The sequence below is a fragment of the Crassostrea angulata genome, chromosome 7 (genome assembly GCF_025612915.1).
Source record: "Crassostrea angulata isolate pt1a10 chromosome 7, ASM2561291v2, whole genome shotgun sequence".
Classification (NCBI taxonomy): domain Eukaryota; kingdom Metazoa; phylum Mollusca; class Bivalvia; order Ostreida; family Ostreidae; genus Magallana; species Magallana angulata.
Window position 1 is genome coordinate 4354214 of NC_069117.1, and position 27798 is coordinate 4382011.

The 27798-nt window shown below is 31.9% G+C and overlaps 1 protein-coding gene across 4 annotated transcripts; it reads right to left on the bottom strand.

Annotated features, from left to right (window-relative positions):
• Positions 1-1982: 1982 nt before the first annotated feature.
• On the bottom strand, positions 1983-27704 carry LOC128191944 (uncharacterized). Of its 4 annotated transcripts, XM_052864324.1 has the most exons (18): positions 27551-27704; positions 25693-25758; positions 25526-25564; positions 25320-25391; positions 10833-10871; positions 10613-10678; positions 10433-10486; positions 10295-10342; positions 8954-9040; positions 7069-7134; positions 6873-6957; positions 6709-6734; positions 6492-6530; positions 6298-6384; positions 6013-6126; positions 5634-5831; positions 5329-5427; positions 1983-5202 (listed from the first exon to the last, which is right to left on the bottom strand). In XM_052864324.1, exons 2-18 carry the CDS (start codon positions 25729-25731, stop codon positions 5122-5124), a joined length of 1239 nt encoding a protein of 412 aa, XP_052720284.1. In that variant the 5' UTR covers positions 25732-25758; positions 27551-27704; the 3' UTR covers positions 1983-5121. The 4 variants fall into 4 exon arrangements, with proteins under 4 accessions (XP_052720284.1, XP_052720282.1, XP_052720283.1 ...); XM_052864322.1 differs by having other exon boundaries at positions 1984-5202; positions 6709-6957; XM_052864323.1 differs by lacking the exons at positions 25320-25391; positions 25526-25564; positions 25693-25758; positions 27551-27704 and adding an exon at positions 14534-17704 and having other exon boundaries at positions 1984-5202; positions 6709-6957.
• Positions 27705-27798: the final 94 nt, after the last annotated feature.

Below are 27798 nucleotides of genomic sequence, written 5' to 3' on the forward strand. Positions count from 1 at the left end.
TAATACTTTGAAAATGAATTACAAATGTAAATTAACTTTTATTCACTAGACTTATCGTATACTCGTACATACTAAGATTCAACGCCTTTAGAAACCCTGACGTGCACCTGGGCACACGACACACCTGTTGTGTATATCTTGTATATTCTGTGTTAGTTCCAGGGGTTTTCTTAAGTTGGACAAACAATAGACTTTAATTAGATATACACAAACATGCACCTGGGCACACGATACAACTGCTGTGTATATCTTGTATATTCTGTGTTAGTTCCAGGGGTTTTCTTAAGTTGGACAAACAATAGACTCTAATTAGATATACACAAACGAACAAAACAATGTCTAGACAAACAAAGCAGTAATATCCTGCCCGATATAACAAAGGCAGTTGAGAGTCTTTTCATCTTTAACATGTATCTAGCAGATCTAGAGTTAGAAAATAATGAAAATTGAAAAAAAAATACAAACCTTAAACCGATTAACAAATTAAATCATGCATTTTTGGTTCATTATCTTTATTTTGTTTAATAACCGGATGAACTTAGAGAGAGAGAGAGAGAGAGAGAGAGAGAGAGAGAGAGAGAGAGAGAGAGAGAGAGAGAGAGAGAGAGAGAGATTTTTTTCACCGAATCGGATTAATTTATAATAGGAAACAAATATACTTTAATTAGTTTTATGCACATATTAAGATACAGAGACTGCGCTCATACCTACAATAATTTTGAAACCCCCAAAAAATTATAAAGAATTTTATAACGGCAATCTGTGTCCATCAGAGCGGTGCTGATGATAGCGATCTGTGTTTAATGGAGCGACGATTAAAACCGCCTGGAACACCCCCACCCCCCTTCCTTGGAAATTATATTATCACTCGGATGACCCCCTCCCATCTCTATAAAAGAGCTTTTGCATTTAATATATGTTTTTATTGTTCAGCTTGATCAATATTGACTTAAAGACAGTGTAAAGGCAGTGTAAAGAGAGCGTAAATGCCAATTAAAGATGCTTAAAGGTGGCTTAAAGGTGGCTTAAAGGTAGCTTAAAGAAGTTTGGACATTAAGGACCTATAAGCACTTGCTTAAAGGTGACTTAAAGGCGGTTTAAAGGTTGTATAGCCTTTAAGCTCCTCTAAGTCACCTTTAAGCCACCTTTAAGGACTTGCTTAAAGATGGTTTTTCGCCCTGTGATCGTACCTCTATTTTTTTAAGGGTCAGTGTTGTTCTGCTTTGAATTTGTATTTCGTTTTTAGATTTTTGAGATGGTGGACAGTCTGTTATTGTAATTTTTATTAATGTATATTTATTTAAAAAACTATAGGTACTAACAGCTGTGGAAGAATATTGCAAGCCAAATGAGGGAACAACAGATGTTAAAAAAGGCATTTTTGGACCACCACAATTACATTTTTATGGGAACTATCTTTGTGTTATTATGCTCATGGCTGTTTTATATAATTTCTATTGTATGTATATAGAAACGTAAGTGACAATTAACTACTTAACTTTTGTTTTAAATAATTGAAAATAGAATACATTAATCAAAAATATAACCTCTCAGGTTCAACATTGTTATAAGTACTTTTTTAAACTTAGAAAAAGATCAATTTTCTTTAAAAGGATCTTTCATACCAAAAATTTGGTAACAAATCTGTATTTCCTTAGATAATTTAGTTTCATTTAAATCTTTTGTTCATTTTGTAAACCCGTGAAAATCGTTTTTATTAATTTAATTTGTATAGTTTCATCCAGCAGTTTGCTTTAAAATAATTTTCTTGTTTCAGTTTCATATCTTAGTGGATATAAATGAAAATTATGCAAATAAAATTCAAGATTTTTTTTTATTTCAAATTTTTATAAAATTTCTATTTTATAAGACTTTATAAGCAGAAAAGTACAAAATTTTAAAAATAAAGGGTTGTCTAAAACAAACCTTTTATTTTAAAACTTTCAAAAAAGTTATTTGTTAAACTTCGGAGCCTTATATTGTAAAATACTTGGCCTACAATTGGTAACAAATAAATGATTCAAAAAAGTTATTACACTTTATTGGTATAGAAAACCACCTTAAATGATGAGGTATATTAAACCAGTATAGTTAAAAGTGCTCGCAAAATAATAAACAAAATTAAGAGAAATCATCCAAAAAAATATACAAACTGTAATCTAAGCCTTTTTTAAAAAAACATCAACTGAATCTTACAATGGAGTATAAAGACAGCAGGACTATTAAAGTACCTAAAGTATATTTCATCTATGTTGAAAACATGTAAATGATTCTTTTATGTTTACCATTTTGTAAATGGCATTTATAGAGATATCTCATTTTGCATTTTGATACACTAGGAAAATTATTTGCCTGGTAAAAATCTGATACTTTGTTAAAATTCTGAAATCCTGATAAAACGTGCATTATACCAGGTAACTGGATATAAGTTCCATATCAAAAGCATATTAATACAAATAAAATTACAATGTTAATGTTTTCAATAAATGAAAGAGTATTAAGGACAAATAAATTAAAACAAAGACTCTTTTGAAGCTAAAATGGGTACCTTTGCTTATTTCACTGAAACTGGACATTCATATGTACCTCAGAAACCAAGCAAAATAATATCAATTGTCCCAATGTACTTTACAAACTACTACATATATATTATACAGTATTTAGATTAAAAATATAAACAATTCGTGATCTGTAACGCTACCGTATCTTTTTTTTAAATTTAACTTTAGAATAAAACGAGTAAATAAAAAAATAATTGAATTTTATTTTCATTATATTTGCTTTCGAGATAAATTCGAAAATTTATGCACAGATTCTGTTATAAGAAAGTTCTAAAATGTATAAAAATGTATTAACGTATGGTATACAAATGGATAAATGTGATGTCAAATTCTAAAATATTCATTCACAGTATGCAAAATTTAAACGTATTTTCCTTTTCCTTCCAAGACGTACATATAACTTATGCATGATATCAAGATGAAAAATAATCCAAAAAATGACGTTATAAAAAACAAAATAAATACTAGCAGACTAATTGTTCTCAAACAATTAAAGGTCTTTCCACCTCATTATTTCTTTATGTTTTCTTTGAGTATAATTAATAAAACATTTTCTTTGCGTTACTTTTTAAAAAAATAAGTTAAAACACTTAAATATGTATTTTTTTTTATTTGACCTTGACTTTTGACCTTTATTTCATATTGACAGGTAAAGGTCAACATTACAATTTAAAGTGGTTTAATGGCCTTACAATGTAAGTTTCAAATAATGTAGGTGTTTTTAACAAACTTACGGTGTTTTTAACAAATTTAAGAAACTTCAGGGGCAATAACTGCTAGAAGGGGGTTTCGGGCCCTGACGGTATGACAGAATGAAGAACCCTCTAAGTGTACTGAAGACATTGCGCAGCATTGCTTAGGCGTCCCGATGCTAAAATGCGGCTGGAAACAATATTATTTGAATCATCGCAAAAATACTTTGACCGGGAGTATTTGTTAAAATCTATGTTACATTTATTGACATCGATGTTAAACATTATATTTGATGCAATTTTGTGACGTCATATGTACTTCATAATTACGTGACAGGCGAATCCTAATATTGCAAATGATGTAGTTAAAACGCATCGGCGCAGGTGATTAATGACATTAAATCATACATATTTTAAAGAAAAATCCTTTGTTAAGTCATAAACTTTGACGTTCTTGCTTGGGAAAGAAATAGATATTTCGTTTATAGAAGATATTGTTGAAACATTCCACAAAATCATCAAAATAATGCACATTTTTACTAATCAAAAGCGATATACAAGAAATTGGGGTAAATCCGTAGGTTTCCCAAGCACAATTCACATTGGTACTTATATTCTCTACCAATTTTACGTAAAATATTCTAAAATTGTGTTGATCTTTCACCTGCGCCAAGCTGGTTTTACATGCATTAAAATTTCTTCATTCAGTTGTTTACACGTAGTAGGGAGAGTCTCCAAACCACTGGTTTATAAATAGTCTTTTACTTAAAACGAAGCTTTATAACTGCCGATTATTTGATACTGGTTTTTAATATGAATGAATTCTGTACGTCTAGAATTAACTGCAGCATCTACATAAAGGAAACATGCGGTATTATACTGGTTTTATATAATTCACTTTTAACGTTAAGATACATTCCCTGAGAACTATCGACAGGAATGCAGATCGTGACGTCAAAGTTAATTATGACGTCATATCGTATGAGGTACAGACAAGTGACTTTCTACATATCGCATTGGAAAGCCTTAACATGCCCGCGTGGTAAAAGTTCCATGTCTCTACCTCTAACGGTCGGTTCATGAGAAATAGCGATAACAAGCATTTTGTACAATAGGGGCAATAACTCTATAATTTTTTCAAGATAGGGGCTAAAGGGTAATATTTTGAAATGTCTCAAGAAGTTCTACTACATCCAAGAAAAAGTTTTTCTATACCCCGCTCAACAAAAAAGATCTACAAACTCATTAAATAATTGGTCTGACGTCCCTATGATAGATAATAAAAAGTTGGAAGGAATTTTATGGAAATTTGAATAATTTCGGGGGCAATAACTAGTAGATGGGGCATCGGATCCTTTTGGTAAGAATAGACTGGAGAACCCTCAAAGTGTACTGAAGACTTTGGTAAAAGCTCCAAGTCTCTATCTCTCATGGTTTCAGAGGAGTAGCGATAACAAGTTTTTCGTACACAAGGGCAATACTTTGTAAGTTCTGGGAGTTATTAAGCAAAGGGTCATATGGTACCATAACTTTTAATAGTCAATAACAGAAAGAACAAATTGTTTCAATATCTCTAGAAATAAAAGGAAATACAAAAGGTTTTAGGCCTAAAAGGTGGAAAGACCTAATAAAGTAAACAGCAAGCGGTTAATAAACCATCATGTGATAAAAGATTTCTAACGCAATATTGAAACTTAAGTAACGTACTTCCCATGCGCCAAACATTATGAAGAATGTTATAGTAAAATGTTTATCTATTTACATCGTTTTGGATTTCATTCTCTCTCTTTTCAAACAAATTGGCGAATCTCCATTCCACAAAATACTCTTTCTTGTAGTTCTATTGACATAGTTGATATTTCTATTCTCTAGATCTTCAGACATATTTTAAATTTGAAAAATATAGCAAACTCTGTTGTCAAAACCAGCACAAGGATTGCTTCAGCTATCTGTGAATCGACAAGGTTTTCCAAAATAATGTTTTTAATTGGCAAAAATTAATTTTAAAAATAAACATTGTCCTTCTATTTGCCACTAAATATCAGAACTATTACTTACATTTGGAACAAACTTACCTCCAAAGTCCCTATAATGAGTAGAGAAACTTGTAGCAGGCTGATTTTGTATTCTTCGATGTTTGTAACACTTAAACGCTTGATAACGTTCATGCAGTTCTGGTAATTTTTTAAAACAGTAAGATATGGAAGAAAAAATTATATTACTGTATAATATTAGTTAAAAAAATCAAAACGTTTATTTCTTCATTACCTACTACTACATGTATGCGATTCGTTTTACAGCAGCATATTATAATAAAAATAAATGTTTTAACTGATCATTTAACATGGATAGTAAAAAAAATTGCAGAATAAATATTTACAGATTTATAGGTTCCAGAGCTGACAGAGGAATGACAGTTAGACGGTGCACTTCCATAATCGTCCTCTGTCACATAATTGCAGCAAGTCTTTGGAATCTGTGAGGCAGTTGCCTGACAGGAACCGGATGTTGTACACCATGGAGTGCTGTCAAAGTCGTTGGTCGTTCCTTGAACTTGGTTTATAGCACAACACTCATACTTAAATTTGGAACAACATAGATATTGTAAAATCTATCATTATCAGACAAATAATTAAAATATGAATTGGTATCAGATACAGATTCAATTTTATTTGCATGATTTATATTTTAATATCTTATAAATGATGTATGTCCCTCAATTTTGAAGGATTGTGCTTTAAAACATTTTGCAATCTTACCTCAATGAAGAACTTGTTCCAGCTTTTTGATAGTGCATCATTACTGCTGATGTTGTCTGAGGTGTAAGTTTTCTCCAGCAAATTGAACATTGTTGCCTTTAATTGAACAAAGTTCTAAACGGAGAAAAATTAAAATTAAAGTAAGATGACTCTTGACTTGCATTGTTGATCCCAATCAAGCAAAATTTTGTTGCATTTGATCTCAATAAGCATAACAAATCGTAATTAATTTGAACTGACTTCAAAAAAGTTAAAACAACAAAAGAAAGAAAGAATGGTACGAACTATGTCTGATTTTTCTGCTTTGGTTTTCCGAATATCGTTGTAGTAAACTACCATTGCGATCGAAAAAATGATTGCATTGCAAGCAAGCTGTGAACAAATATACATTACGTCACAAAAAAATGTTTTTATATAAATACAATGTACTTAAAAAAGTGAGAATTAGTGCCTTAAATAATTAGAAAGGTAGTACTCACAAGAATAAATAATGCTCTTTTTAATTTTTTAGGCATCAACTTGAAAAATAATATCAGCAATCTGTGAACATATCTACATTAATCACCAAATACAATGTATTTATACAAACAATTGAAAAAAGTTAGAATTGAGTTTATCAATTAAAACCTGAAAAACTCTTTAAAAGTAATCTAGCATTGAAAATGCAAAATTTAACTTAAAATTAAATTTACTTACAGATTTTGGGTGTAGCAGTTTGCGTACTTGAGGCAGCAACAGGGAAATCAAGATCAAAATAAAATAAATGAAGTTCAAAATCAACAGAAATATTCCCAAAATACGCAGATTTGTAGTCTTTTCCTTAATTGCGTGGTGTTTACATGGAAAATTAAAGTTTATACTGATTGACTTGAGGGCCTTCTCTAGCTCACATGGCTTGGCCTTTGAAATTTCCTCGCTTGATGATATTAACACAATAGCTGCAACCTATGAAAATGTTGAAATAACTTATATCATGAGGATTGAAAAAAATACTATTCAAGAACTTTTTAACATTTTTGAAGAACACAAAATTATGAACAATTAATATAATTATACCATAATTATTCCTTTTGAACACAAAACAATGAAAGATGTCTTCTTTTCTACTGAGCTTTTGTGTTGCTGTAAATAGAAAAATAGTGGTATTTTTATCAAAGGAAAAGATATTTAAAAGAATAAAATATCCTTAAATGATGTAGACGACATTTACTATAAAGCTGAATATTGGGAATCTTAATACATTGATTATTAAAATGAAAATACCATCTTTGGTGGTATACTTCTCCGGCTTGGTTTTTAATATCTGGGTTTAGAAGAGTGACCTTTTCATCATTTAAGCTACATATAAAACATATGTTAAGTTTTTATTTTTATTTTCACTTCAGCCGATCAAATGTGTGTATGTACTAATATCGAATACGTCATTTGTTTAAATGACAACAAATGACATAGTCACACAAATTTGTTGTCTTAATTTCACAGGTAAAAACGACTTGTCGAATGCCAGCATTTGTAAAATTTCAGTTTCTAAATAAACAGTGAATGGTTCATTAGATTGTTTCATGTACAACATTTTATGACACTAACACCATTAAAGAACTGCATTACAATTATGAAATATTCGTGTAATGTAACATAATTTTCAATCGATCAGAATTCAGTACTTTTTTATCTTGTTTAATCTCTCGCCATTATTAAAAGCAGCTAATATTTCTTCTTCTTCCACTTTCCTCCTGAACACTTGTTCTTGAAGATTTTGCATGTATAATTTGAATTTAACGTGCTTTAAACTTATCTTTGTCCTTACGATTACTTTAGATACATTTTGTTAATTTTTTGTTTGTTTTACACCTTTTCGGTCAAAATGACGTGCTTTATACTTTTTCCGTGTATAAGGGTTCTTTTTTGAAACACTGTTAAAATTGATGAAAATAATGTTTTAATACTTTCTAGGTGTGGTTTAATTAAGTTATTAGAAGGGATAAATTGTTGAAATTGCTTTCCAATGTGTTTTACTCTGACAGTTAAATGATGGTCATAACAGTCAATTAATATTAGTCATCATGTGAATGAACGAGGCTTAATTTTGATACTGTTCATATACTCTAAGACCGAACGCTTAAGTGGATATCGATAGCGTATTAATTTCTTAAGAATGACCATTGTTTGAGGACGCAAGTAGGAAAATTCGAATAAAAGTATTTACTTATAGTCTGTCCCAAGACATTTTTGCCGAATATTTTCTTAAATTATTCGATATTTTTAAATACTTCTTTATTCAGACAATGTTCATTCAATAAAATTAAACAATCTCAAGTTTTCCCTTTCAAAACACCTAGCTTGAGAGGTTTCATTACACGGCTAAAATAGATAATCTACGGGGGTTTTGCATTGCATCAACCATAATAAGGCCCGGATGATAACGTTGAAAAATTGTGCGAGGTATTCCGAGTGACTCCCGAATGGAGAAAAGATGTCAACATTTCCCATTATAATCTCCGTTAAAAATCTGTTTTCGTTCGAGGGGAAATGATAATTTGTGAATGAAGTTATCTTTCAAATTTTCCATTTCCTCGATTTCGATTGCACTTCTTTCGCATGTATGTGTATTTATATTAAAACTCGTCTAAATGTGTAGCAAAAATATCTTCGGACAAACAAAAGATACCAAAAACTTGCATTTGACGTTTCAGTATTTTGATAGAAATTGTTTAATGGTGTACCTTCTGACGATATATACATATATTTCAGTTTGGCTTGTTTACGAATCAATTTATGAAAGTTCCATACGAAAAAAATGATAAATACATGTCTATATACATATACTATATTTACACCTCTAAAGAATATTATTGATTTTAGTTTTGTCTCAGTTATACGCACTCTTCATAGTTAAATACATATTTATTAAAAGGTAAGTCTACAATTGAATTTCGTTTACCGTCTGTGTATCTTGCTCTTTCGTAAAAATCACTGGCATCATCGTGCCTTGGTCTTTGGTATAAATAACTTCAACTGGTGTGTTTCCCTTCAATGTCATTTCAGTAAAGAATAAACTGACTTAAAGGCAAGTTATCAAGCATTAAAAATATACTTGAACGCGAGTCCTTAAAACAATACAAAGAGAGAATGGTTAAAGGGGCATGGTCACGATTTGGTCAAAAATTATTTTTCCAATTTTAATGTTAACGATGCTTTAGTAAGGCATTTTAATAGGCAACCTAAATTTGAGTACCACTTGTTGAGTTATAAGCGATAAACAGACCTTGCAATTCTTTGCTATGTAAACTAAGCTTTTGCTTACATTTTAGATGTTGAAGTAAAAATCCCAGTTTAAGACCTAAAATGAATGTGATAAACGTTAGAAATTGATTCTTTATGCTTAAAATGAAAAAGAGTATAGACAAATCAGCTTGAAAATTTTTTTGAATGCTATATTGAACCGATGTTAACAAAAACAGGGCACGAGTCTTGAATATGACGAATAATTGTGAGAACTGCATCTTGCTTTTAACTCTACGGCTGATTCTCAAATTTCATTTGATCATTAGTAATGCATTCCCTAACCATTGTAAATGATAAAACAGAAAAAAAGATTTGACCAAAGTCGTGACCATGCACCTTTAAAGGTATACTTAATGTTTTGAAATTTAATTATCTTTCACTTTCTCACTTTCTAACTGTTAATGTTTTATGCCGATAGAGATACAAAATATAAAAATATAATAGGTATGATACAATTCAATTAACACTGCATAATATGTGTTATGCACGTTTAGGTTCAAGATCTAGAAAATGGTTCCAAAGTGTATTGTTGGTACCAGAACCATTATCACGTCATAATTGATTTGTTAAATCTTTTTCCCGTTTTCAACGGATTTATAGGAACTATGTAGAAAATGAAAAAGTTTCTTGACATTCTATATTAAATCATAAAAAAGTAATCCCGATACATATATTCAATTTTGCATGATTTGAAAGAGGAGGTCAAATAATTGTTTGATGCCGTTTTTGAAAGCTTGTAGGCATTCTAGATATATTTTATTACTGTAAAAGTGACAAAAGTCCAAAATTTGTAAGTTTTTTATATTACATTCGAAATTAACCGTTAAAAACTATTTTTTATCATGTTAACCAAAATTTAAGCCCCGGGACACTTGTCGAACAAAGGTATTGTTATGATGCATTATTAAAAGAATTTATAGTCTGAATTTCATAAAACTTAAAGCATCTTTAATTTACTACATCTTGATCCCAAACAAAACAGATACGAATTCTTTACCCTTCGAAATTTTAGTTTGCCATATCTTCTTTCTTCTGGAAGGTGTATCTAGAATATCATATGTACATTTTGATTAAATGAAACGAAATATATATCATATAATTCCTATCTTACCTCTATGGGGGGAAAAATAATCACCTTTAGTAATGGATTCGCTTTTTCTTTTATACGTAGTGGTTTGTCGGGTATAGGCTACAAAGAATTTTTGCAAAACTACACGTTTAATCGGATGTCCAAACTACAAACTTTAATCTATGTTTGAAAAGTTTATGGGTTTCTCATTATTGTTGTAAAGTAATTAACAGGTCTGATACTTACGACTGGTTTTATATCAATGAGTTCTATGACACATTTGTTTTGATTAGGGTTGTCGTAGTAAGTGATCTTCAAGAAATTAACATGTTCAATACATATGCAAGACAAAACAAAGTTTTTACACATAAAATTTCATTAATATATAGAGAAGTTTGAAATAAGGAAAAAGAACAAGTTTGCTTATAATTAGAAATGACTTTATTGTTATGTATAATCTAGATACCTCGTTGTCGTTCAATAGTTTGAATTTATTCTTCTTTTTCTGAAAAAAAAATTGCATCGCGAAATTTACGACTGTAGAACATTTATATGAAAACATACGGTTTAGCATTGCAAATCATATTATCTATATCTTATAATACCCGCACTTTCTAAAAAAATTTCGGGTATATTGTTGTTACCCTGTTCCGTCCGTCCGTCTGTCACGTTTTACTTTCTCAAACTGCTCTCACATCTTATAAACCAGCAAACTGAACTCTTGGAGTTTGATTTGGGGTATCATGTTGTTTTGTAAAAAGGTTTCAAAAATTCTCTGTTAGTCCTGGGGGTCAAATAATTGGTAAAAAATGACGTTTTTTCACAAAAAAACCCTTCTTCCTCGAACTCCTCCTACATTTTCAACAGTAGACAAATCATCTCCTGGAATATGTTTTAGGGTATCCTATAGATGCGCAATAAGGTTTCGGAATTTTCAATATTGTCCTGGGGGTCATTTAATGGCTGAAAAATGACGTGTTTTTTTTTTACAAAAAAAACTGGTTTCAAAAACGTCATTTTTTTTTGGCAGTAGCCAAATGATCTTCTAGAATATTATTGGGGGTGCCATATTGAAGTGCGATCAGGTTCCATAATTTTTTTTTATTAAGGGGATCAGTGGGAAACAAAAAATGACTTTTTTTTGCAAAAAAGTATGGTTCCCGGAACTTCTCTTACAACTTTTGGAGTAGCTACGTCATCTCTTGGGATATAATTGGGGCTGTCCTATAGATGTGCAATAAGGTATTAAAAATTTAAATTTCATCCAGGGAGTCAAATAGTAGCAGAAAATTGACGTTTATCACTAAAAAAAAGTAGATCCCAGAACTCTTCTTATGATTTAATGGATAGACACATCATATCTTTGGATATGATAGGGACTGTTCTATAGATGTGCAGTAAGGTTTAAAAAATTTAAATTTCATCCAGGGAGTCAAAAAGTAGCCGAAAATTGACGTTTATCACTTCATAAAAACATAGATCCTAGAACTCCTTTTATGATTTAATGGATAGACACATCATATCTTGGGATATGTTAGGAACTGTTCCATAGATGTGCATTACGGTTTTGAAAAATTAAATTTAACCCTTTTTTCAGAAGCCCATTACCTACATACCTTTTGATGCCCTTTAAGGATCAGAATATATATGGTTAATGGTGGGGATCTCAATCGTTTTCGAGATATTCGTGCACCTGTTCGAGGGGGGTCACGACAACCCCCAGGGCCCATGACCAACATACCGTTTGATGCCCTTTGACACAAGGAACAAGAATATATATGGTTTAAAGATTGGGATCTCCACGGTTTTGAAGCTATTAAGGGACTTGCTGTTTGAGGGGGTCAGGACTACCCACATGGCCCATGACCTACATAACATTTGATGCCCCTTGACATCAGAAACATGAACATATATGGTTTAGGGGTCATGATTATAACAGTTTCTGAGATATATGGTAATTTCAAATTCCTGGGAGGTGGGATGATCCCAGGGGTCAAATCTAATAAACCCTATATATTGCTAGTAACAGTCAATATATGATTATGAAAACCCTATATTATCATCTTTGTCCGTTTTCAAGTTACCATTTACAATAGAGTCTACGATTCTTCCTTAAAAGTTCAATGTTAGACCCCACACCCTTTTGACCACCCCCCCCCCCCACCCGAAAAGTGGTTGTCTAACCGAAAATGAGAAAAATCAAACCAGGGTGCACAACTAGATATGCAGGCCTATCGTATCATAGAGTTTTATACAATTATGTTAAGCCATCTCTGAGAAACAAGTTCAGAGCGGGAAAGAAGAAAAAAAAGAAGACGAATAATAATAATACATGTATTAAGAACCGTACAGAAACAATAATTCTCCAAATTTCATTCGGGAGACTTAATAATAAAGATTAAATAGAGATACGATCATCAAACATCAATCATTTAAAGATAATTGACAATATCTGATTCTAAGGGGGTCAGGATGACCCCTTGGGGTCATGACTTACATGCCATAATGATCTGATGCGCCAAGACCCAAGAAGAAATAATATCTTTGGATTAAGGTGGGGATCTCAATGGTTTTTATAATATTTGATAATTTCAGGAAAAGCACTTGGGATCATGACCTACATACCATCTGAAATGCCTTGAACAAAGAAACAATAATATAATATGTACATGAAATGATTCAATTTAAAAACCCAGAAAGAGATCAATCATCTATGTTTTGTAATACTTCCTATGTATATATACATGTATTAGTTTGTGTTTTGTTCTCTACTATATTCATGTTCATCACTGTAGTATGGCTTACTCTTATTTTAAATTACATTAAAAAATTGTCAAATATAAGACTTGGAACGCCCACGCCCGAACAAACTCAAATATAAACTGTTGACAAGTTAAAATTAATAACAATCAATGATTCAAATTATAAATGTTTATACTTCACATTAACCCCCCCCCCCCCCCCCATCTAACCTGGTTCAAAAGATTCAGTCTTCTTAATACATTCTTACATGTGTACAGTAGCAGATTTTAAATCATTTCTTGATTGCTTTTTCTCTCCTGATGCACATAAACAATTTGGAAATTGCTTAATTCAATTTTTAAGATTTATAAACAAAATGTTATATGCATGTGTATTCGCCTATTTGGGGCAATTGTAAAGTCTCCTAAACAAAGCAGTGTCATCATTAGGCTAGGAATTACCCACATGGATCAAACACTACATATGAATAAGATAAAATACTTTATTATTTCTAGTTCTAGAATGTTAAAGTGTCTCCAAGGGGGCATAACCTATATACAATTTGACATTAGAAGATATTTTGTATTTTCCTGTTTCGTGGGGTCAGAACAGTCCCATGACCATGACCGACATTGTATTTGATGCATTATAATACATTAAGAAAGAAATACTCCTTCCTTCCAATGACAAAAACTTTACAAATGCGATAGGATATGTAACCATGATAAGCTTATTTAAATATTAAAAGATGATGATACAGTTCAAAAGGGAGATCCCATTTAGAAAGTGAAAGTAATCAAACTTATGTATGCTGGCATCCCATTATATTGTGCTACTGCTACTACATGTATTATGCTACAAAAGTGTAAACTTGATCTGTAGTTTAACATTGTGAAGCTGTTCAGCAAATTTCATATTATTCCTCAAACGCATAAAGAAAAAAAGCGTGGAAAACTGAAGTGGGACAGACAGACGGACGGACGGACGGACAGACGGACTGACGGACGCAGAGGAAAGCTATAGTCCCCTCCAGTGAAAGTCGGTAGGGGACTAACAAGCATTTTAGGTTTAATAATTGTACTTACCGACACCACTAATTTTGAATTATATGCAAAAAAATCTTTTCAAAGGACAAAATCGTTTGGGAGAGCTGGAGTCGATTTTTTTTATCACCTGTCGATCAATCCTAACAAAGTTTAAACTTGACTTATAGTGTTTGACATTATAAAGCTACACGTCAAGTTCAAAATCAATTGTTCAATATACAACTTTAACCAGAGGTTCACAATAGAACCAGACTTCCTAAAATTGCATCCCAACAGCTTTAAGCTTATCAAGCCGAATATATTGTTTTGGAGAAAAAAAAGTTCCTGTTTATACGTATGCAGAAATTCATACACACACCCTCCCCCATTGTGACCTTACCTTAATCCCGGAAATCATGATTTGAACAAATCAAAATTTACACTGCCTGAAAAATGCTTTAACTGTAATATAAATCCAGTCCCCTCCCTCCTCACTGTAGTCCAATCTTACCTCTGGAGATCATGATTTGAACAAACTTCAATACACGAAAAAAGAGTTTTAAAGATTTAAAAAAAAAACAGGAATATACCTCATTGTAGCCCCACACTATCTCGGCAATTAACATTTGAACAAACTCGAATCTACACTACTTGAGGATGTTTCTTACGGAAAGGAATCGCCGCCAAAAAGTCTGCTTTTCTTGCTTTTATTCTTGTTATGCTTATTTCGTTTTTCTTCAGTACATTTACATTTGCATGTCACTTTGTTTTCTTAGTCATGCTTATTTTGATTTTGTTTTTCTTAATGGTTTGCTTAATTCCATGTTCTCTTCTTATTCAGGTTCTGACTTCTATCTTTGTTTTAAACGTGAATTCAATCACGCAAAACCATTAAGCACTTTTCAAAAAGAAGCATAGTTGGGGGGGGGGGGGTAAACCCGTACCCGCAAGAAATATATCAACTCCGGATGGAGGAAAAAATTGATAAAAAACTAGACAGACTTGGCCAGCAGATAAATATTTGAAAGGGTTCGCACATTCGAAATTAAAGACAGTATCCAGAAAAACGATGCTAAGGAAGAGGTTTTGAATAAAAACGCCGTTGAAACTTCAGTGTCATCATGACTGCAGGGTTTAAATAGAAGTCGCCATTATAGATCTATGCCATTTGGCCAGGGAATAGTACCACGTACTCAGAGGGGTATAAGAGAGTCGATCGGTTCCGAAGTACCTTACTACTGTGCCGACGGGTAGGATATTCAATCGGAATTTACTTGTTGTTAAACTTCCAGCGGATTTGAAGCTATCCGGCACGACGAGGAGTGTCAAACGGCCGATCAACCATTCGCCAATGTTATCCCAAGGTGCGAACGGTACGCTGAGACAACGTTTAAATAGTTGATATCTATTGAACAGATCGAGGTAGGTAATGAGACTTAATTAGATCTGTGGCACGTTCAGGTTGCACAAATTCAACATTTAGAAAAGGAGCATTCTGCTTTACTAGTGCAGGGGCAATTTAATTCAGACATCGCCAGATTGTATCCCACACTTCCGAAAAACACATCGGGATTAAGGCCAAAATTTCTGGCCTTGTTAGAGAACGCCACTACAATATCGACAGCCAACGTTTGAAGCCAAAATATTAGAGGTCGGAGAACATGACACGCGTGACGACCAGATTATTATCGCGCATGTGGAGGCGGAAGTAATTTCTTGCTGGATCTTACTGTTATAGACAGAAGAATAGTGTTTCCAACGCTCAATTCGATGCACAATTGAGTTCGACGCAGGATTAGTATAATCACAGATATAAATGCATAGTGCAACAGTAAATAATTGTTTTTATTTACTTTATAACATATATAAACTTATAAAACTACGCATGTTTCAATAGGTCATATGTGTACATTACATGCTGTATATTATTTTGATATTCAGAATCATTTGATATTTCCACACATTTTACATATTGTAGATGTCTGCTTTATTAAAGCATATTGATGTCTGATCAAGGGTGTCTGTAATGCCTGATCAAGGTTGTCTGTGTCTGACTCTATCTAAATGTGGATAAAGAATTGTAATCAAATCCCTTTCACTGTAATTCTTAATGTTAGAAAGTTTGATAACCACATTTTGTCTAAAAGTCAAAACACTTTTGTTGATGAAAAAGTGGAAGAATTCTCTTGTAAAGGCTACATATCCAATTTAAATTACAACTCAATTTGTGTGCCCCCTATTGGTTGTATTAAAAAAATGGAAAGTTAAGACTGATCACTGACTTTAGATAAGTAAATATTTTTTGTCAGACCCCTAAATTTAGATATGACTATGTTAGTACTTACCACAAATAGAATTGTGATAACCTTGTTTCCTTTGATTTCTTAAAGTTGGTTGAGGTGCTGTGACATTCGTATTTTGGCATATGTGGATGGTATTTTAATTTATACTGCAACTACCCCTTGTATTGTCTGAATAAAGGTTACCCAATAAATCAAAGCTACATTTGGTCAATTCCCCATCTTTTTTTGCTTCTTTACGCCATGGCGTCATAGTTTCAACTGCAGATATGCAGCAAAATTTGTCAAAAAGGCGTTATATGTGATATTATGTTGCAGGATAAACAAAATACACGACTACTTTTTTTTAAATATAAGCGATATTTAGGATCGGGACGAAACGTGAAGAGGATCAATAACATTGATCCTAAAATTGTACAAGAGTTAGGGAAATGGAAAATTGAATGTGCTTTTTAACATTATGTACATTAAAAATCACCATCAGATTATACAGATAAAGTTATAGGCAATATGTTAACCCTATGCCAGTACTTGATGCGTACATGTTATATGAAATGTGTTACATTCTATGCACAATCATAATTAATTACACGTATTAACGGGGCATAGTCACGATTTTTGTCCAATTCTATGTTTCTGTTTTTATTATTTACAAAGCTTTAGGAATGCATTTCTAACAATGAAATGAAATTTAAGAGTCATTCGTAGAGATATGATCCAGATACAGGGCTCGCAATTCTTTGTCATGTAAACAAGGCTCGTGTCCTGTTTCTGTTGACATAGGTTCAATATACCAATTAATAATCTTTAACAACCTGATTTATCATCGCCTGATTCATTTTAAGGATAATCAAAAAGTTTCTAGCGCTTAACACATTCATTAAGATCTTAAACTGGAATTTTTACTTCAACATTCAGAATGTTAACAAATGCTTTGTTTACAAACCAAAAGAATTGCAAGCTTTGTAGCTCGCTTATAACTCAACAAATGACACTGAAACTTTGGTTGCCTGAAAAAATGCCTTACTTAAGCTCTGTGAATACTCAAATCGGAAAAATAATTTATGACCAAAATCGTGACTATGCCCCTTAAAACTTATAATGCATGCATTATTTTGTATCTTGATCATTACTTTGTTTTTGTTATGGATAATGCATTTTATATAAATGTTTTTAATTACTTGTATCTTTTTTTTCTCACTATTTTTGATTTCGTTATAATGAATACATTTACAGCTGTGAAGGGTTATTCCTCCTACATTTAGTTAGATACAAGTTGTATGAATGAATACAAGTTGTACGAATTTAATGTTGCATTATGACGTCAGGTGGCGATGTCTGCGCTACACTTGCTGCTTCCTATACGAAAAAGACAATGATTTAACATAATAGAAATACGGGATGTTTTGCACCAGGATATTTTGCTCCAGTCTTTATATATTCACGTGCACATCAATATTTTTTGAGACGGGAGGGCTTGGGAGAAGTAGATAATCAGAGGAATAATTTATGTTTTTGTGGGAGTGTGTGTCCAAGGCCTATTTCAGTAAGTTTACTTTGTAAATTTAAAAAAGTTTGAATTTTCTAATATGGTGGGGTGACTGGATCTCCCCGTCAAAACTTCAAAGTCCAGGCATCAGTTATTTTATGAGACGATATATTCTCACAGTTCTCATACATAGCACCCGCATCATCATCATCATCCTCGCTTGCTTTACATGGGAGTCGGTCAATTCAATTCATCATTCAAACAAGACCAATACACGGATAAACACGTATGAAGTTCATATCTGTAAGTTATGATAACTTAAACACATTCAAATCTAACCAGGGAAACAGGGACATTTAATCATATGTTCATGATTAATAAATATAAGCCTGGCTGTTAGTGATACATATACATTTCTTCCAATTTCGAAAACCTGTGTGAATGTGAAACAGAAAGAATTTATGTCTTGTATTTGAAAGAAAAAATAATTTATTTATAACTTAAATAATGAGTTTAATTAAGATTTGATTTAGATATAACGTATATTTATATAATATCACACACCACATTTTGATATCTTTAGCCTGGTTTATTTTTGTTTAATTTGTAATGTGTATAGTCGAACTAATACTTTACATTTGCTAATTTTACCGAGTATATATAATTCTGCGGTTTCGCCGTTTTGTGCCAAATCGCAAGACTATAACCATTATTCACACGTACTAGAATACTGGACTACCTACTTCTAAGCAATACGTATCATGACCATCTTATTGTTTTAAAAAAAATTATCTAAATTTAATTTAACTTTTATTTTTATTCCATCCACATTTTCTACAGTTACTTCTGGATGGAATCGTGCACCATCCCAACACCGGTTTTTTCCTTAATAAAAAAAAACAATTTTCATTTCTTGTCTCTAACAACCACATAGTAACGGCTCAAATCGATAATAACAGAAACTAGACACGATCTCGTTGCGAGCAACGAGGAGGTCTTCCGTCTGATTTTAGAATTTGAGATATATGTTCGATCTTGATTTTGCTATTTAATAGCTAAACATGATTTAGAATAGAAAAACGGGGTCTACATTCTAAGGGCCAGATACTATTTTGTTTCAGGGATAAGAGCTTTGTTCAACAAGTGTTTAGAAATTCGTCACCGTTCTTGAGATATCTGAGAAATAAAGTGTTAGGGGCCAGTCCCTTACCTCCTTATTGGAGTCGCTGAACCAAATTTTGAAGGTTGCATTTTGTATAGTACATTATTTTGAGCATCTTTTCTTCTACACTGCATTTCAAAATATTTTCCTTTTTGAGATATAGCTGGTCATAGTTTATGGACTCTTGGCCCCTAAAAAATCATTACATTACTTGGATACAGAACTGTAAGATAAACATATCTGCTTCTATAGTCTTTCATTAAATTTCCCTCTGTAAAGAGCTACAGATGAAAAGTTTTAAAGCCCTTTAGTTCCTTAATTTTAGGGGGCAGCCCCTTTTTTGATATCATATAAAAGGTCAATTAAATCTCAACACATTTTGTTCAACAACTGTTTAAAAATTCGTTACCGTTCTTGAGATATATGGGAAAGAACGTTTAAGGGGCTGATCCCTTAACTCCTTATAGGGGCCGTTTTACGAAATTTTAAAAATTGCATATTATTTAGTACATCATTCTGAGTATCTTTTATTCTTTACTGCATTTCAAAATATTTTTTCCTTTCTGAGAAATTGGTGATCAAAATTCTATAATTCTGGCCCCTAAAAACCCCTAATTATGTAACACATGATAAAATCATTACATTGCTTGGATACAAAACTGTAAGATAAACATATTTGCTTCTATAAGTGTTCACAAAATATCCCTCAGTAAAGGGTTACAGATAAAAAACTTTAGAGTCCTTTGGTCCCCTAATTTTAGGGGCCAGCCCCTTTTTCTTGATATCAAATAAAAGGTCATTTAAATCCCAACCCATTTTGTTTAACAACTGTTTAGAAATTCGTTACCGTTCTTGAGATATATGGGAAAGAACATTGTAGGGGCTGATCCCTTAACTCCTTATAGGGGCCGTTTAACGAAATTTTGAAAATTGCATATAATTTAATATATCATTCTGAGCATCTTTTCTTCTTTACTGCATTTCAAAATATTTTTCCTTTCTGAGATATATTTGATCAAAATTCTGGACTTTTGGCCCCTAAAAACCCCTAATTACGTAACACATGATATACTCATTACATTGCTTGGATACATAACTGTAAAATAAACATATTTGCTTCTATAACTGTTCACAAAATATCCCTCAGTAAAGGGCTACAGATGAAAGACTTTAGAACCCTTTGGTCCCCTAATTTTAAGGGCCAGTCCCTTTTTCTTGATATCAAGTGAAAGGTCTTCTAAATATAAACTTTTTTTGCAATACATGTGTTAACAAAATATTTTTCAGAAAAGAGATAAACTAAGAAAACCATGAAAAATTACGACGTTTTTTTAGTTTCAATTTTCAGGACCAGGCGAGCTTTAACGCCGTTTGAGCATGACAAATATGAATGCCAAATAGCACATCTACAATCTCTTGTCTACAATCCCTAAAAGTTTGAACTCAATATCTTTTACCGTTTAGGAGGAGATCCCTGGACAAGCCGACCCTCTGAAAATCGCTAAAACGTCATTATCTCAAGAACGGAAGTGACGTCGTCAAAATAAAAAAATATGTATTTAGTTCAAATTAATATCTATCGGATCTGAAAGTTTTATGAAAATCGATTGAGCCATCTCCGAGAAATTGCCTGCACAAAAATGCGTAAGAAAAAAAAACAAGAATAACTAGATTCGATCTCGTTGCGAGCAACGAGTGGGTCTTCCGTCCGATTTTTGAGTAAATGAGATAAAATTCACTCTTAAGACAAAGTTGTTAATTAAAGCAAAAAATTAGAGAAAAAAAATTCGGCACCCAGGGCTTGATCCCGGGTCGCCTGGGCACATGTCCACAACTCTAACGACTCTTTCTTGAATGCTAAACATTTGCTATGAAAATTTAGAAGTTAAAAAGCACATGCTAAGTATAATTACTGATTTTATCCTTAATTCTATTGAGATTTTTTTTCATGTGCCATCACATTTTGTTCAAATTAAGAATAAAACTCCCTAATTTTAAGTGCTGATTTTAGCAATATAATGCTACATGTATGTAAAGAAGCCAATGATGTGAATAATTTGGAATTTGTTTCCGTTCTTACAAATAATTAATATAATTTGTAAATAAATTCCATATATGAAATAACTATTACAGAAAGTTGAAATGTCAAGAAGAATTCGAAATGTAAAAAAAATCCGGAATAATCCCTATTAAAATATCTCCCTTGCAAAGTAAGAACGTAGTCATGAAAATAATATATGTTGTAGATGACATCTTAATGTTGATGTATTTAAAAAAAAAAAAATTCATAGACAAATAATTTTACACTGCAACGTCTTGTCCCCTCCCCCTTAAATTCTTAATTACGTAACAAAGGAATAAACAATTGGCATGCATAGGTAAATAACGTTACGATGAAGATAATTGCTTTCATAGCATATTAAAAAAGTTATTATTAGGAACTTTATAGTAAACTTTGAATATAGATTATGGACATCATAGCATACGTGTTAACATTCCAAAGGTATAAGCAATTTCTCTGGTTTAGGCGTTTCGTAGTTTATTGGCGAATTTTTTTAATTCAAAAGTATAGATTTGTTAAGAGGAAAACATGTTTACAAAATGTTGGAAACTTTGTATCAATTATTTTGTTATTGTCTTAGAGTCTTAGAGTAAACTACAATATATTTCTAAATGTAATTCGTATAATTATATTAAGAAAATTAATGAAAATGGGAAATGTTTATACAAATTAATCAACTGAGACTCACTTTAGATCTCAGTTATTGAACCGTAACTTTTGTGTAGAATCTTTCTCTAATTTTTAACCTTTAATATTCGTACCTAGACGAGATTTCCCTTTATATCTTACATTTATCTAGACAAACAGTGACGTTTTATCATAAAATACACAAAGGTTATTTATAGCAATATCAATAGATTATGCAATTGTTTTTGAAGTCGACTAAGCCGTTTTGAGAATTCCCTTCCACAGATTTGGTCGATCAAAATAATTAAAAATAATAAAAGGGGTAAGAAAAAAAGATAAAGAGAGAAATGAGTATTAAGCAATAAACATACGCATTGATACACTTAAAATAAATGACATGGATTAAATAGCGCATTAACATATTTTCTGTTTGAAAAAAATCTGCCCAAGGCGGATATCGATCCCGGGACCGTTAGATGTGGGGTCGAACACTCTAACGAATACTCCACGGCGGGATTTTGTTTTCCACATTTATAATATTCTTTCAAGCTTGCTTCTAAAGTAAAGTATAGATGGTAAGAGATAGTTTCGTACTAAAGACCCGGTCAAATTTCTTTAAAATTGAGATATACAATATCTTATATGATATTTGATGAAGAAAAAAAATATGATAAATATGAAATGCATTACCTGTGTTCAAGAGTGATCATTAAGATATGGGGTGCGCAACACGCGTTGTCAATGAAGCATACACACCTAGCTGTATTTACCCGAAACGTGTGTGAATGAATAGAATTACGTCTCGTAAAGGGGTATTTGTTTTGAGAACATGATTTATGCAAATAAAGAGCTGAAAAGGGTGCTACTTCGTGCAATATAGATACGCTGCGTGTACGTTTCGGCGTGAGCTGCTAATTTTGTATGCTAAAAGCGAACTTCATTACGATGTAAACAATTCATATGCACAATCCCCGTGTGTGCGATTGACACACAGAGCACTTTAATGCATGTAGAAAATGTAAATTAAAATATTTAGCGATTCCCGGAAAAACGGGAAATAGATAGAAAATGTAAATTAATTTTAAATGCAAATGGAAATACGTAAAACAAAATTATTTCAAATGTCAGAATTTCATTAATTACATGTACAACCAGACGGCGATTTTTGATGGCGGGGGGGGGACAGCCCTCGAACATACGATTGTACAATCAGAATTTATACATAACGGACGGTGATTAGAGCATGTACTGCCGTTTGGACTTAATATTTTTTGTAGGAGAGTATTCTATTAAATTTATTGTTGACTGACAGTTGGATTATGGTGTAAGAAAGAGTACCTAAACGTTTCATTTCGTTTCATATTATAAGTTGCGAGTAAGAATTATTTTCTAGAGGCCATGGCTAAAACGTTAATTGAAATTTAAAAGAGCGGAAATATTCTAAACACTGTAAAAATTGTTCAAGGACTGAGGCCGTTGACATGATCTCCATTGAGAATAACATGATGAAGGTCAATATAAGGGCTTTTTGTTAAATTATCTCTAGTGTTTCAGCATAATCGGAAAAAAGATTACAAATCAAATTTTAATGAAATCGGGATTTACATATTAGTACCAACTTCATATGTGAAAATAATTTTTAGAGCCCTTTAGGCCCCTAATTTAAAGGGTCAACCCCTTTCTTTGGATGTGAATTGATTACTTATTTAATTTGAAATTTATTTTGTTTTTCAAGTGTTTAGAATTTCTGTTTCATGATCAGCTCTTGAGATATATATGGAGAAGAACGTTTAAGGGTCTAGCTTTTCGTGTACTTATTGGGGCTGTATATTGAAGATTGATAGGAAGAATATTGTTAAGAGCAGAATTCTGAGCATTTTTTGCTCAATATTGCTTTTCAAAATATTTCTCCGTTTAGAGATATGATAGAGCGGGCAATTGGACGTCTAGCCCCTTTCAATCCCGAATTACGTAAGATTTGAGAAAAGTTTTTAATGTCTAGGCGTATAACTTTAAAACGAACAGTTTTCCTTCTTTAATGTATAACAAAATATTCTTAGATAAAGAGCTATCAATGAAAGACTTAAGACCCCTCTGAACCCTTCATTTTAAGTGCCAGCCCCTTTTTCTTGACGGCAAATGAAAGAAATTGTCTGTATAAACTTTTTTTGTTCTACATATCTTAAGAAAATAATTCAGAGTAAAAAGATAATGACAGAAAACTACAAAAAATCACGGCGCTTTGTTCATCTCATTTTTCGATCCCTGCCGAGCTTCGGCACTTTATGCGCCAGACAGAATCGGATGCCTAATGGCACATCTACAATATTCTGACAATCATCCCTGAAAATTTCAACTCAATACCTTCAATGGTTTAGAAGGAGATGCGTGGACAAACCGACCCTCTGAAAAATGCTAAAACGTCAAAATCTAAAAACCGGAAGTGACGTCATCAATTAAAAAAAAACGTATAAGGTTCGGATGAGTAGCTATCAGATCTGAAAGTTTCATAAAAATCGGCCGAGCCGTTTTCGAGAAATCGCGTGCACAAAATTTGTAAGAAAAAAAATAATTGTGCGAAAATGCTCTCGAAGAATAATAGAAGGGTCTTCCGCTAAAAAAACGGAAGACCCTAATAATAGGGAAAAAGAAACAAAGCAATAACAATAAGGTCTTCCGTTGGAAACAGAAGACCTTAATTAACGACTCAGTGACATTCATTTTCATTGTATATGTAATATTTCTTAAACCTAATGAAAAAGAGGGAGTGCATGGCCCTGCCCATAGGTACCTATCTATGTTTACCAATTCATTATATGTATGCCGCTTGCTAGCCATGTACTTATGGATCTTTAGGAGCAGCAATTGTAGCGCACAACGGCTGCTTGGCATCATAATGCAGCATTAGATTGATACAACTTGTATTTATAGAGTGCTTTATGGATTTTTAGTGAACAATATGTTTTACGATTTCTCTCTACAAAAACGTAAATAAAATTTGCTCCCCATCCCCTGTCGCTCAGTTGTAACCCCATCCTATTCTTATGGAGCAAAGTTTGAACGAATTGAATCTATATTACCTGATAATGCTTCCACATAAGTTTATAATAAGGAATTTGCTTAGTCGGGTTTGAAATGTCGAGAATAGATTGTTATAAAGTTTAATGCTATGAGTAAAATTTGTTCTAATCACCAAAAAAAAAATTATAAAGTAAATTAGTTTTGACATAACATTCGATATTTGAAAGAAACAAAATTTGATCAAAAACATCTCAAGTTAGCATTTGGCTCAGGTGGGCTAATAAGGCTTTAAATTCTTTTATGAAATAGGTCCCGGTATAATAAAAGATTTTCCTGAAATCGCCTCAAAACCAATTGATTTTGCATGTGATCACATAATAAAAAGGTGAAAGTAAAATTGGAAACACAAATAAAAACATCGAATCTACAAAAAAAATCACGTTAGGAGGAAAATAAGGAATTTCCTTCTCAGTAAGTTTTTGGTAATACTTAAGGAGACAGGGTAATTCAAAAGAAATGTTTTACTTTTCTTTTTTTAACTTTATTTTCCATGTCCGGTGATGTATTCCTTGATGCCTTGTTGGTTAATATACCCTCCTAGAACAAAATTATTCAGAGACAATAAACACATGTATATCAAGCATTTATACTTATATAGAATTAGAGTGCATTTATATTTTATAGGAATTTGCAAAAATCAGGTTAAATCTAAAGTTTAAAATTTGTGTTACCTCTTCTTCTTCGTTTTCATTATCTAACATTAAATCTTCCTATAATAAAAGAAAAAAAAAATCTTGCATAGGATAATAAAATACATCATTCAGTACATAATTTATTTGCAAGCATTTTATGGAGGTAATGAAATGTTCAAATATTGAATAGAATGTACATGCTTTACCTTTCTGTCTGTATATGCCATGCTCAGTGTTGTGTCCATTCGTGTTTTGTTGATTATAACAAAATGCTAAAATAAAAATATCATATTTAAAGTTGTATTTAACTAATCTATATGCATCAATTTGCATTCGGTGTGAAGAAAAAAAACCCAGAAATTAAACTAACAAGCACGATGAAAATGAAAAGAATTTGTTTTTAAAAGATGCTACTTATACGAGTGTCAATCAAAATTAAGAAAACAAAGCGGTTGTCTATCATTTCTTTTTCACAAAAGTCATAACTAACAGATTAACATATGCACCGACACTTATTTTATTGACTTGTGAAGTTTCAATCCAATATATGGATCGCCATTTTTGTTACCCGATTTTCAAAATAACATGTTTTGGCATCAAGAAGCACAGTAAAACATGACGTCAAGATGATTCAAGCAGAGAATTAGAGAAATGCTCCATCTCCACATCACGCTTAGTCTCTTGTGCCTTTCACCTTATAATTTAACATTGAACTATTCCAATTGATATCTTATTTGCTAACATTTGTTCGACAATAGTAAGTTAGTTTTTTATGTTTTCATTTTTTATCATATGTTTCTTAGTTTACAGTAAGAAAGCTCTGAACGTCAGATGACGTTACTTATTTGTTTGATCAAATATTTACAGATATCCAATTCTCTTTCGGACTGTTTGGTGTCTAAAGTACAATTACCATCACACCCACAAAATGTACTAGTTAAACACAAATGTGCCAAAACTTTTTCAATTATTATTTGAACCATTTAGCGTTTTCATAGTGTGTATCGGCTTTTTACTTAGTTTTATCCATACTGTATGTACTTTTTAATGCACCATGACATTCGGCAACGTCAACGTTTGGTTAATTCTAAACAGAGGACAAAAATAGGCCATGATTGCTAGTTCTATTTAATTTTGAAAAACAAATTGTTCAAACATGTCTAAAGAGGACAATCTGTCTTAAGTAACTGATTTCTGTTCAGCGATACAATGTATCATTATTTTGTACATGGAATATCATTGCAATACTTGAAATGGGGTTTAAATTTTATTTGGTCTTAAGCCCAATTCATAGAGATATTACTTTATTATTATACATAACAGATTTTGACTTTGAGCCGTGATATCATTTTTACACTCGTAATAATACATGTTAGTCATTTTGTTAGTCGAAACATTTTTAATCTAGTGGCGTTTAATTCAAGTTCAAAATATTTTGATACATCGCTAAACAACCTTAAAGAAGCACATACAAATATTGCATGGTTTATGTCAATTCTCGGTAGAAAATAACAATTTCTGAAATATGCACTAGTATACTGAACGGAAGATAAAGTGTATTCAGTAATACATAATAATAGCAATGATAATTTTAAATACATTTTGCACGCAATTTAACATCTGTATTAAGATAAGCCTGAATAATAGAAAATGTGCAAGTGTTCAGGTGTTTAGAATTAGCATATCCACATTCAGATTTCTAATATATTGATTCATGTATCAAAATAAATATACCAATATAAATACCAATTTCATAGAAATAAACCTTTCACGTTCCGGTTTTTTGTTCTAACAAAGGAAATGCTTAAAATATATTTTTTTGCGGTTTATTGCTGTTTATACAATATATTAAGTGCTAGAGAATTTACTGGATGAAACTCACTAACTGTATTGTGCAGTTCTAGCAATACAAGAAATACAAGCAATTGTAAGTATACAAAATATGGCTGACATTTTTCGAAACATGAGGCAAAAATATCATTATAAGAAAATATATATGAGTTAATGAACACGTAACTAAGCAAATATAAAGAGAAGAAATAAGATATATTCAGTATACTCTACCTAAATTGTAGATCGCACCGATGTTTTCCGATAATTGTAAACTTTTATTCTCTCCTTTTTATACTCCCTACTTTCGTTTTGTATTTGTGCAGTTTTTTTGTTTAAATTGTATGCATAGCTTAGACCAAAATCAATAACATGACGTAATTGACCTTGGCAACAACCACACTATATGGTTGTGATTAAAAAACTGCGCGATATGGAACGTGAACATAAGAATTTAACAGGAAGCATACTCAATAATGGAT